Source organism: Amia ocellicauda, chromosome 16 (genome assembly GCF_036373705.1).
Source record: "Amia ocellicauda isolate fAmiCal2 chromosome 16, fAmiCal2.hap1, whole genome shotgun sequence".
Taxonomy (NCBI): domain Eukaryota; kingdom Metazoa; phylum Chordata; class Actinopteri; order Amiiformes; family Amiidae; genus Amia; species Amia ocellicauda.
Genome location: NC_089865.1, coordinates 29,932,976 through 29,946,267, shown reverse-complemented (window position 1 = coordinate 29,946,267; position 13,292 = coordinate 29,932,976). Strand labels below are relative to the sequence as shown.

At 38.5% G+C, this 13,292-nt stretch overlaps 1 protein-coding gene across 1 annotated transcript; it reads right to left on the bottom strand.

Annotated features, from left to right (window-relative positions):
• Positions 1–445: 445 nt before the first annotated feature.
• Positions 446–8,327, bottom strand: LOC136711794 (T-cell-specific surface glycoprotein CD28). Its single transcript, XM_066688262.1, has 7 exons — positions 8,200–8,327; positions 5,591–5,917; positions 5,181–5,305; positions 4,337–4,390; positions 3,600–3,650; positions 1,786–1,812; positions 446–1,299 (listed from the first exon to the last, which is right to left on the bottom strand). Exons 1-7 carry the CDS (start codon positions 8,246–8,248, stop codon positions 1,198–1,200), a joined length of 735 nt encoding a protein of 244 aa, XP_066544359.1. The 5' UTR covers positions 8,249–8,327; the 3' UTR covers positions 446–1,197.
• Positions 8,328–13,292: the final 4,965 nt, after the last annotated feature.

Below are 13,292 nucleotides of genomic sequence, written 5' to 3'. Positions count from 1 at the left end.
CTCATCCAAAATGAAAGAACCTAGAAAATCGACTCAAGTCAAAAAAGTCAAACTGTTTATAGGCCTGAGGTTGGAAACCTTGGTATTCCCTGTCCCTGATTTTGATTTAGCATTAGAAACCCCTGGTGGTCATTACTACTACTACTACTGTCACTGTTCCCTTTCACTTTTTGTACCACGAGTTGCAAATTCAGTCAAAGACCCTCCGAATGAAGTATCCCCTCCACCACCCTTTGAACAATAAAGACTCACTTTGTTCACAATCGGCTTAAAAGGAAGTCAGATTGGTTTGTTGTCTCCGTGTAAGCGGAAGAAAGAAAACCACTTGTTCTTGGCTTTCCACAATGTGTTGAGAAATTGAACAAGTCTTTAACAAAATGAAGGCCTGTTTAAGTGTTTGTCTTCAACTCTTGCTTGTAGTAAATGAACAGAGCAAAATCAGTGCTTCCTTTTCAATAACAACAGCCTTTTTCAGGTAGAGTTGTTTTATTGCACTTTTATTTTCAGTCTCTCTCTTTTTTTTACAGTTTTGACACTAAAATAGCTTAGTGCAATTAATTAAAAATGTACAAAAACCTGTGGCTGTAACACTGATTGAAGTCAGAATGTGACACTGAGCATAAAAAAAAAAAAAAAAAAAAACTCAGTACCTTTCTTTGTGGCACTTATACATTCCTTTTTTACACATTTGTATTCTTGCACACCTTAGAGAAATAATACTTTGTTAAAACCACATCTTATCAGATCTCAGAAATAAGACAAGGCACCCAGCTGGGCCGGGTTAACATTTGGCAAACCTCAGCTTGCATCCTAAAGTGTCATTGTTGAACCAGGAGGCGGCACTGTTTTCTCTTCTGTGCTGAAGGACATCTATCCATGAAGTGTTTTGTGATGAAGTGCTCTCCAAAGGCAGGGGATTAAATTTCCCCTTTCTAATGAAGCAATGTTAAATATGGCAAAAAATATACATTCCAATGTAGAATACAAATAACTTTACAAAGGTAAAAGTTCCAAATGTGGCTCCTTTTAGCACAAATTACAAACAAGCATGACATACCAAAGATTGTAAAGTAAAACATTGCTTTAAGCAGTAATTATATGTAAGCCATCTTTAAGAAATAGAAAACAAAACATGGTATATTAACAAGTATTAAGCATTAATACATATAAATTGGAAAAAAAAATACACAGAAAATATCAGTAATGGATCTGCTGGGAATTAAAGTTCTTATCCCTTGATTTGGGCACTTGCCTCATGTCCATATAATCGCCATTGCTTTCATCACCCCGTCTTCTTTTCTGCAATTACACCATCAGCTTGAAATTCTCTTTGCATTTAAAGGTTTGTGTTACTACTGTGGCCAAGATATGATCAAAATGTATATGGTCATATGCAAGTTGGGAGATTATATATATATATAGAATATGTTGTATAACCGTAAAATATATTCACATTTATAGACCTACTTCCTCAGTCATTTTCTTTTGGTTTATCGAGCCACTGCAATATGAATGTAAGCTGTCTATACACTGTAGAATTCATATGAATGCATCTCAACAGCAAGCATGAAATGAAGCAGACCTAAAGTCCTGACGGTATTCTGCAGTTTGGCCATATGTGTTATGCAGGCAGGCATGCGGAAGGAAAGTGTTACTACAAAATACAAAGGATTGTGGGAACATAATTCCCCAGTTTTTGGTGCAGCTCAGTTTACAATACTTTCATGGGTTAGTAAATATAGATGAGTATTTGATTAAACAGCATACTGATAAGATTAAACTTACCTTCTTATGGTTTGGGCGTGGAGGAATCTGACAGAAAAGAAAACATGCGGGTGTTACAAAAATACAACTAAATGCATAGTCAGTTCAGTCACTTTGGATCTTTACAGTTTTCTTTGGGCTGAATCTGTGTTCAACAAACTGAAAAATCTTGAACATATAAGTCTTGAGGAACGATAATTGCACAAAATGTTCTGTAGTAAATTAATCACCAAGTAACATTTCACATTTCAAATGGAGGTCGTGAATACTTTTGACTACAACTACAAGGCAAATTTGACAAACAGTTGTTTGTCATGTCTGCCACCAAGTGTCTGCAGGGCGGTCAGATAAGTTTGACTGCAACATCCCTGGAGCCACATCTCATAATTGCTCATCTTAGATCAGCTGTGAAAGTCCCCTTCCACTTTGCATACTTTTAAGATAACAAGGCTCTTTTTATAAGGGCAGAGATGTTAACCTCAGTGTCATGGCCAGGTCCGGAACAGACTGTAAAAGATCTGACCCTTCACCTCAAAACCAGACACTGGCACGCTTTGATTTTACAATACGAGGCAAAAACCTCAGCATAAGCAGATCAAAGCTGCAGAAAAAATGTGACAAAAAAAAAATGAGACAAAATGTTGACAATTCAATGAAGTGAGAGACTTCAGTCATGTATTGTGGTGGAGGGTCTCCCTTGCCTTGGTTAATTCTTTCCTGCCCTTCCCCCCCACATATTTAAAAATCTGACTTTAATCTCCGGTAAGTGGCTTTTTTAAATATCACTTTAGTGGTCTGTCTGATCTCCAGTCACAATCACAGTGACTTCTTTATTCACACTGTTTAAATGTTGGTATGATTTCCTTTTTTTTTTTTTTTTTTAACTCAGCGTGACATTACTTTTATCCATATAAATAATCAATTTTTTGCTGGTCATCATCCACCCAGTCTGTTTTTAAATTATAGCTTTACTAGTCTACTCAGTTTTGGATAACATTAGATGTCTTTAGAACAAAGGGACTAACCCATTTTGAGTCATCAGTTTTGTGGAAAGAATTACTTTAGTGCATTCTTTATCAACTCCGTCACTGGACCTTCTCCTCTGCATTACGTATATTGTGTTGTTAGATTATTGTGATTAAATATATACTGCATCACCTTCATTTGCATACGCTTATTAGCACATGGAAATTGTATTATATAAACTTCCGTGAGGGATGGTTAAAAAAAGGGCAAACCTTATCTATATAGAAACTAACTCTTCACAATGCTTCTTTTACAGTTACTAGTACAGTATGAAATCGTTTTAACATCCTTTTTAAAACTTATTGGTTCCGGTATTATGGGTAATTATTTAATTACCCTTTGAATGAAGCAGAAAGCTCATATCTCATATCTGGTTTAAAATAAGTCACACTTAGTCACGTTTCATAGCCCAAAATACATAATGTCTTAACAGCTTTCATGCAAATTAACCTATATTCATCTTCCAGTTAAATAACCTACTGTGGCCAGAAATATTTCACCATTCATTACACTGATCTACTTCAGGTTACTGTTTTTTTCTGTAATTTTTATGTAATTTTATATATTTTTCCTGTCCGTTTGTACACATTCAACAATATGATTTATATTTTTATTAAAATATAACATTTTAATGAGTAAACCGGGACTTCTGAAGGTGAATGGAATTTGCTATTTATAAAATAAATTCAGAGCACATTGTAACAGGGGCCTTAAAACATAAGTCCTTCAGAGAGGGCAAACTTCATGTTCCACAATGTTTAGCACTGGTTTACACAGTTGAATATATTTTAAGAAAGAAAAAAGCTTACCTGAGCACTTGTGTGTGGATGTGATCTTCCAATTTCTATGTTTTGTGAGACCTATACATATAAAAAAAATCATGAATTTAGTTTGGGCTCATATCCATGTGGGCTGTAGGCCTAATATTTTACTTAGTCACTGGCTGTGTTGCTGTTTCTTTGTAAGGGCTTCATTTCCCTTGGGAACACTCTCTGCTCTGTACAAGTGAAGGGTTTAAATCTAAATTAGCAATTACAAGGTCTGGGGCTGTTTTTAAGGAATAGACCCCAACCGTGGTTTACATTCACAGAAATCCTTTAAAGGAAAAAACTGTTGTCAGGTGACATCATATCTGACTTACCAGTAAAATGAAATAAAAAGGAAAATGTTAATGTACAATCACGGCTTGACATCACACCTGGTTATTTGATAGCTTGTTTCAGTGACATCTCCCCACACAGTTTTCTGAATGTTATGGTGGTCATCTTGAGTAATTAATATTGTGTCGGGTAAATGACTACATTTCTATGGACTAATTTCCATGTATTCTTACAAGGTCTGGATTAGGAACGGTGATTGTGTTGCCTTAGACGACCAACCTCTAATCATCTCGTATCAACAAATATCTGTGCCCTGGTGGTCAATGTAAATGCCATTTGGGCACAGAGCCATAACTGGCCTATGCCATTGTGACCATCATTATACTGGAACTGTGACAGGATGTAAAAACAAAAAGTGCTGTATCGCTAGGTCATATGTAACTCACCTGTGGTCTGCTGGGCTCGCATGGTAACAGCAATATTTGAGTCTGCTCCTGAACCTAAATGAAGCGTGAGTTAACGATAGAGAAAAATGGTGCATGTAGAATAGAACAAATACATATAAGAAGTAGTGATAAATGTAAGGAAAAGAGCCTCTCTGGTACATGTAGTCATCACTGTAGTCAATAATTGTGTTGTCTCTTCTTCTACATGGTATAGAGAGACAAGTCCTAGATTCTGAGAGCAGTGTGTAGGAAGCTGCAGGTAGGAGTTGCATTTTGTGTTTGTTGGTACATGTTGTTCTGTGCATGCTCTTGTTTGTTGGTGAACCATTTCCCTTACTGAGACTTTCTTTCTGAGCAACTGAAGTTACCTGTCCAGATAAGTTTGTGCTGAAACATAAATAGGGCAAAATGACAATGCAACTTGCAACATTGTCCAAACATAGTATGTTGGGGAGGTGGGAGTGTATAAACTACAGCACCTAAGAGAAAAATCTACCAATCTGCATCTACATTTTCTAGTTTTCAATATTTTGAAATTACTATTGGGGTGAATCCTCTCGATAGTCTTTAGACATTGATATTCAAAAGGGACACAATAAGTAGTTGATCACCAAGTACTCATCACAATACAAACAACAACCATAAATTATTAGCCCACAGTGAAAAAGTGATTATGATTCACGGTCATTTTATTAAGTCTGTGCAGCCTCCCGAATGCATACATTTATGTTTCATATAATTTATTTATTATTATTATTATTATTATTATTACCTCTACTACAATTTACATTACATGACTAAACTTTCTATCTTTAAGCAACACAGTGTTAAAGTAGACACTTACTTTCAGCTTTAAATAAGCACAGGTAACGATCATGCTGTAAAAAACAAACAACACGGTCGACCCAAGCAGAATCCACTGCAGAATGCTGGAGCCCTGGCATGCAGGAGTTGGTTTTTCTGCAGTTTCTGAAATCAATGAGCACAGCGCAGATATATAAATATGATTTGAATATTATTGTTTATCATCTAGTTCAGACTACCGGAAGTGACCCTCCCCCCGTAAACTCTTGCGTTTTCTAACTTATTGATAACAGACAGGTGATGACTCATTCTAAGCCTATCCTGCTAAATAAATAAATACAATTTGATTTGATTTAATTTCACAATTGTACACATCAGATTAGCTCTATGCTGATGTCACATTTCATTTCCATGGGCATCTCATGAGTAGCAGGCAGCAGGTCAACTTACCAGGGAAGAAGAGGATCGTCCCATTCCCATCTTTTTGAACAATAGGAAGAGGTATTTTTCTATATATTCTACAAAAGTAAAGATCCGTGTCATTGGGTACAAAATTGAAGATTGTAAAAATGAAGAGTTGTTTCTCCTCAGAAATGACACACTGCAGGCCAACCTGAGTGTCATTGAAAGAGCGTTCACAAGGAAGCCTGTCATTGTGAGTCTTCCTCCACAGTTCTACCGACACATTATCACCTTGGCCGGTGACGTACTTGCAAGTAAAATTAGTGGTTCCATCGCTGTTTACTGGCTGCCTCAGGGACTGAATGACCTGCAAGGCTTATGGAGAAATGTACATTGTTAACTCTGCTTCAAAGCAACATCATCAAAAACATATATATTTCCTCCTGCAGTGTTTTATACATTTAGTTTAATAAGATTGATAAGGCCTTACAGGGTGATAAAGTTGGAATATTTCTTAATTATTCAAAATAATCCCTAGCTATTAGCTATGCTAATTATGACCAAGATTTCAGATTGGGCAGTACACAACTGACTTAATGCAGCTGGAGACAAAGAGACAGGGCCAGCGCTATGGGTGCGCCTTTGGGGGCCTTCCCCCAATAGTTTAGATCCAGCACCCCCCAGTTTGAATATTGTGTCCCCTTTTTTTGTTATCGGTGAAAACTGCATGAACTCACTGCAATGCTGTAGATGTGTCCTTTGCATTGTTGAATCATAGCATGTAAAGAAGAGTGTTTTTAATGGTGCATGTTTTGGAATACATGATTAAGGGACCTTTCACACTTACGGTTTGATGTGGGTTAGAAGTGCGATGTAGTTTGTTTGGAGCTATAGGTTATTTTTGTTTTTCTCTCCTCCTAATGGTTTTCCTTTATATGTTGTTTTAATAAAAATGTTGTTGGCTACTTTGTGCAGGGCGCTATACCAAATAAAAATGTGTTGATTAATTGATATGTGAAACTTCTGATAGTGATGGAGTTGCACCAGGATGTGGTCCAATATAAACAGATCTAGACCATTAGAAATTAGTGGTCTCAGTTCATTTGAGTGAGAATGCAGTACATTTGCGACATTGCTCCAATAATGTTTTAGCAGTGTGAAAGCAAATGCATTCTGGTTCACTTGGAAATTAATCACTCCAAATAGCGAACCTGTGGAACTGAGGAAGTGACTCAAACACAAAGAAATTCCAGTTCAATTAAATTGTCCTGCAGTGAGGCAAAATGTGCCTAAACTGAAAAAGAAAAACAAAAGGTTTACAAGTAAACCTTGATGCTGTGAACCGAGTTGGTTAACAATCTGTGATTAGAAATCCTAAAAGAGATCCTAAAAAAAAAAAAAAAATCAACCAGTGATTCCCAATATGGAGACAAAAAATCAACTGCATATAACTTGAGTCACATGATAAATTCCATTCTTATGGGTCTGTACATTTTGGGAGGATATGTAGTGACACGTTTTTATTTTTTGCGGTTTTGTAAATGTAATGTAATGTGTTTTTGGTCATTTATGTATAGAGTTTATACATACATACAGATTGACTACTGCAGCCAGAATTCACACCATTTGATCTCATTAACAGACTCAATGCAGCATGATAGTATTGCCATCAAGACTTTTACACACTTACATCTTGGCACAGTCAAACTATCACAACCATTCCTGCATTATAATCACTTGAGCCACGTAAACATCCTGTAGCAGTACTATGTACTATGAGCATTTAGTCAGATTTTCATTTTATTTAAGCTAAACTACTACTGAGCCCTGTTGTAATGCTTTGAGAAGGTTGTCATTAAGAATTAAAAATGTATATGTAAAGATATTTTATGAACCAAGAAATGAAGACACATTTTTAAAGCACTGTAAGTATTATCATTGTACTGGGATTTAATAACCACAAATACTGATATGCACTTATAATGGGCATTTTATAAATTAAGTTAAATCTATAAATACAAATACCAAATGAGGTTTCCATTTAGTTTCTGAATTCAAACTTTTTATCATAAATAGGTTTGCTTATTTTTACATATTCAAACACGGGAACTCAAACAAGGAGTAACACAACAAAGATTGTATAACATACCGTCAGGACATCTATGAAATAAATAGTAGGAAGAAAGTAAGCAATGAAGTACTACACTAGCACAGTAGTTCTCTATTTAGACATATTTATGTATCTATGTATGGATGTTTTTCTAGGAACATAAAAGGAATTAAGTTTATTTCCACACCCAGTCTATCAAAATTTGTATTATGTGTACAAGTAGCCTAATTGGTCACATGGCTTACAGTACCTTTTTACCAGAACCTGATTCGATAAAAAAAAATCTATTATATGTTGAAGACTGACTATACTGACATAGCATCACCACTGATACCAGTAAATAGCCTATAATTACAGACAGGATGAATAAGTCTTAGTATTGCACACATGTTCCTGCTGATGGTGACTCTCTGACATGTGCTATATACAGCAGTGGTCTCTAAAGTTTCAGTGTTTCCCAAGCTAAAGAGGTACTAACTGTAACAGACAAAAAAGCTATTGTTTTTTAAACGAGGCAAAAGACAAGAAAGGATATCATACTGCTTACCATTCACAAGGGCAAGGCAGAGGTAGAGAGGAAACAGTCTGGGCAGCATGTTCAGTGATCCAAGTTGTCTGACTTAACTTAGGCTGATTGTTTTGTCTTTGTTTGCAGCTGTGTCTTCTCCGGGGGCGGTACATGCACGGTGATGATAACGGGAAGATCAGAGAAGTTATCTACCTGAGCTCATGCTTTCACAGATCGTCTCTAGCTTCACACTCTTATCGTGGTTGTTCAGCAGATGAAGCTGAGATATGGAATTCAGATTTACAGAGCACAGCACACAGAACAGAAAGAAAAAGACAAAATTAAGACTTTCAGTAAGCAGGGACGATAGACTTTTTTGAAAACAGAAGTGGTTCTCTTCATTATTCTGTTTCACAAAAAACAGGTGGTTAAGGAAGTGTGTGGGCAGGAAAGTTGTGAAAGGAAGAATTGTTAGTGGAAAACAGTTTTCTCGTTTTCTTAGTCAACATATAAAGTTATACTGTGGTCTCCAAATGTATTCAGACAGTAGATTTGGAACTAAAAAACTTGTTATGCAATCAATAGTACATCTGTCAAAAATGGTTACATATACTTCTAAATATATGATGTTCAATAAGTTTCAGACTCTGGTAATATATATCAATATATATTGTGGCAGTGTGGGTGGGATGACCCCAGTGCTGGTCTTGTTAAATAAGCAGGGATTAGTGAAACAGGTACACAGGGATATGGTGCGAATGAAGGTGAATTTATTATATATACTGACTATAGGAAATATTCAAACCTCTTTGACATTATCACATTTTCTTGTGCTACAACATGCTTTAAAATGGGATTTGTTTCCCGTTGATTTACAAAGAATACCCAACACTATTATTATTAAACTGCTCAAAAAAATTAAGCGAACACTTAAATCACACATAACTGATCATGCTGGATCATGCTGGAACGGGGCGCCAATGGTGGACCTGCCAATTCTGGTGTTCTCTGGCGAATGCCAATCGAGCTGCACGGTGCTGGGCTGTGAGCACAGGTCCCACTAGAGGACGTCGGGCCCTAATGCCACCCTCATGGAGTCTGTTTCTGACAGTTTGGTCAGAAACATGCACACCAGTAGCCCGCGGGAGAACATTTTGTAGGGCTCTGGCAGTGCTCCTCCTGTCCCTCCTCATACAAAGGAGCAGATACCGATATACAGTTAATACAAGTCCTTCATTCTAGATTTGTGAGCTAATAATTGCAAGATGTGAAGTCATAGTAAATAGTTCAGGGGAAGGGACATAGGGGTAAACAATATAAACACCACAAGTACTAGCAATGTAAAAGCAAGTTGTGCAATGAAAACTAGATAAAGTATAATATATGTAACTAAGTTACAGATACAGTCTGAATAGGTGTGTCTTAAGTAATTGCCGGAAGGTGGTCAGGGACTCTGCTCTCCTGATTTCAGTGGGAAGGTCATTCCACCACTTAGGGGCCAGGGATGAAATGGAGTAGCTCTGGAGGAAGGGGAGTGGAGAGGAGGAAAAGTTAGTTTTCTGGCACCAGAAGACCAGAGAGGTCTGGAGGGGATGTACGGAGTGGTCAGGGTCTGAAGGTAACTGGTTGAGACAGCGGTAGGTGAGAGTCAGTGTCTTGCACTGGATGCATGTCGGGATCGGAAGCCAGGAGAGGGAGCGGAGCACTGGAGTAGCAGAGGCAGAGAGAATACCAGAGTTCTGGATGAGCTGGAGTGGGCAGGAGTAGTTGCAGGCAGGCCAGCCAGGAGGGAGAGGACCAGTGACTGGACAAGCAGCTGAGTCAAGTAGCTGGTGAGGAAGGGTTGGATTCGATGTATGTTGCTCAGGAAGAATCTGCAGGTGTGTGTCAGCGTGGTGTAGGAGAGCTCAGGATCGAGGGTGACTCCTAGGTTCTTAACGGAAGAAGACGGAGATAGCATCGTAGAATCCAGTGGGATTGAGTTCAGCAAAACAAAGAGGAAAAAAAAGGAGACCAGATTTGGAGAGGTTGAGCTTGAGGTGGTGGGAGTGCATCCAGGTGGAGATAGCAGATAAATAGGACGAGATGCGAAATGGAATGAGAAGGTCAGAAGAGGGAAAAGATAGGAAGATCTGGGCATCATCAGCGTAAAAATGGTAGGAGAAATCATGAGATGCGATGAGGGGGTCCATGGAGCGAGTGTAGAGGAAGAACAGGATGGGACCCAGGACGCCTGTGTGGAGAGTTTGAGGAGTAGATGAGGAACCTCGCCATGTCACCTGGTAGGTCCGGTTGTTGAGGTAGGAGGAGAACCAGGTGAGAGCAGTCCCAGAGATTCCAAGGTCAGCGAGGCAGGAGAGGAGGATGGAGTGATCGACGGTGTCAAATGCTGCAGAGATCAAGGAAGATGAGGACTGAGGAGAGGGAGGCTGCCTGAGCACAGCTGAGGGAGTCAGTGACTGCCAGGACAGCCGTCTCAGTGGAGTGAGCTGTGCGGAAGCCAGATTGCAGAGGATCAAGAAGTGAGTGATGGGAAAGACATGCAGAGAGCAAGGGTCTTTGAGAGGAAGGGGAGTAGGGAGACAGGGTGGTAGTTTTGAGGAGAGGTAGGATCAAGTGTAGGTTTCTTTAGGAGTGGGATTACAGCAGCTTGTTTAAAAGCAATGGGGAAACGGACAGAGAAGTGAGGAACTGAGGAGCGAGGAGATGAAGGGGAGTAGATCAGGAGCAGTCGCATGGAGGAGGTGAGTGGGGAGAAGGTTCAGTCTTGGGTTTGTGACCTAGGAGGAGAGAAGAAAGTTCAGAGTCAGAAAAGGGTGACAAACAGTTCTTGTGCAGATGTTGCTTGCAGAGGCAGTTTGGCCAAATATTTACTGAAGGGGGTGATTATTTATGCATTCAATTATTTTCTGTTTGCAGATTCTATTTTTCACTTTGAAATTATGGACAATGTCACTGTTGATCAGTGGCAAAAACTCCTGATTAAATCCATTCTGATTTAATGTTGTAACACAATGAAATGTGGAAAAGTGGGGGGTGAATACTTTTGAGAGCAACTGTATATGACTGTCAGCAAGAAGTGTGGCTGCAATAGCCAAATCCACTAATTAGAAGGGGTGTCACATACGGTTGGCCATGTAGTGTAAAAATACCTGACAGTCCGCTAAAATACTGTCTGGCTGGCAACCCTAATTGCCACAGACATCTTTACAATGTTCTACTTTTGTTATGTTTGTTATTCATATTTTGGTTTTGCTAAACAGTTATTTACATAAAAGAAGTATAAACGTTATAAATAATGATCGCATCCTAGTTTGCACTGTTTTTTGTGTTTCCAGAGCTGGAGCTGGGGCTGCTGGAGCCGGCCTGGAGCTGGAGCTGAACCTCTGGAGCCACTCCGGAGCCGGAGCCAGCAAACCCCGAGCGCTGCCAACCCTAGTTACAGACAGATGGGAAAAACAGAGAACAGAGAAGAGCAGAGCAGCAGTCATGTTCCTTGTCCCCGCCCAGTAAGACGAACAGAGTATAGGGCACCAGGAGTGGTTGAGTTCTCAGGGGAGATCCATGTTTTGGTGGGATCGAGGACATTCAGAGAGTGGTGGGAAGCAAAAGCAGAGATGAAGTCGGCTTGTTGGAAGCTGAGAGACAGTTCCACAGACCTCCAGAGAGGGGAATAGAGGTGAGGGAGGAGGAGGGAATACACTGTAACTTAGGGAGACTTATTGTAAAGTGTTAGCAATTCTAGTTATTGGTGTGCAAACCAGTCAATGGATATCAGAAAAGAAAAAAAAAAGTGAGAGGAAAACTGCTGAAAAGAGAATATTTCAGGACTAACCCTTCCCCAGCAAAATAATATTTTGAATTGTGTCTGGAGGAAATAGTAGATAGGCAGTGTCACAAATCAGATGGGATGAGAAAAATGAGAGACTATTTTAAATGGAACAAAACCATCCAGATTAAGCAGAGTATTTGGATAAGTATTTAGCCCAAGAGATTACACATAAAATAAATCACAAATGCACAATTTAGTTAATGATGTCCACCAGCCAGTATTCATTTTTGCAATGGGTTCACTAAATCAGAAATACAAGATAGCATTTTAAAAAGTGGGTGAACAAAATTAGTAAACCATTCATCCCTTGTTGTGTTTTAATTTGTCATCTCTGGCACTTTGTAAAAGCATAAGTTTGACATTTTGAAGCTCCAAGAGATAGCAGAAGTCAAGAAGAAAACAAGTGAAAGATTGTCAAAATGTTGGGGAGTACCTACAGAACAAAATGCTACTAGTAACCTTTGAGATAATTCTGCTGGAGCAGAGATACTAATGGCACAGTAATTTCCACCATCATTCACCACCCCCTCAAAAAGCCAAGGGCGTGCAAGAGTTGCAACAGAAAGCAACAGTTTTGTGCTGCATTAAAAGCTGTACAAAGTACTAAAATAATGTACAGGAATGTGAAATGGTAGCTACCAAACTTTAGTCTGTTTGAATAACCTGCAATAAGAGTGGTTAAAAGTAAGTTTTAAAATAGGACACTGTTTCGTTGGGTCTTCTAACACGCATAATCAATAGTATGTCTGCAAAAATAAAAAATAGTCACAGACCATTAAAGGTTTATAAAATGCTCTAGGTGAGATTTTAAGGAAGTGCTGTTGAAAGAAAAAGTAAAGTCAGCAAAATGATAGACAAACATAGCTGATGGGACTTTTTTTTTTATTAAGATATGTAATGGGGTCAAGGTATTAAGAGAATATATATTTCAAGCTTACAGCATGCTAAAAGCTTTTTTCGAAGAGCAAATGCAGTAATTATGCAAACTTTTAAATTTACAATTGAAGTATGTATCAGTAAAAAGAATTGTGATTATTCATTAGTACATAGTACAATTAACAGGTACAAACTTGGGGGAAGAATAGGAGATGTTACAGTTATTTAATAGAAAATGCTGACAAAATGTAAGTAATCTGGACCATAAGGAAGCATAGTTTAATAATAAGAAGGTACATAAGAGCAGGTGCTGAACAGCCCAGGAGATTAAACTGCTGTATTATAGGTACAGTGTGAACATGTATGTCTTGACTTAAAGTGGGCAGGGACTGTGAGGTCCTCACCTTGTCGTTCCACCACTTAG

What these genes read in the sequence shown, in the direction of transcription:
- LOC136711794 (XM_066688262.1), bottom strand. Translation starts at nt 8,248, where the DNA reads ATGCTGCCCAGACTGTTTCCTCTCTACCTCTGCCTTGCCCTTGTGAAT. An exon ending in GTGCTTATTTAAAGCTGAAA is followed by an intron (nt 4,391 to 5,180) that starts GTAAGTGTCTAC and finishes CGCTTCATTTAG; the next exon opens with GTTCAGGAGCAGACTCAAAT. An exon ending in ATCCACACACAAGTGCTCAG is followed by an intron (nt 1,813 to 3,599) that starts GTAAGCTTTTTT and finishes CTTTTCTGTCAG; the next exon opens with ATTCCTCCACGCCCAAACCA.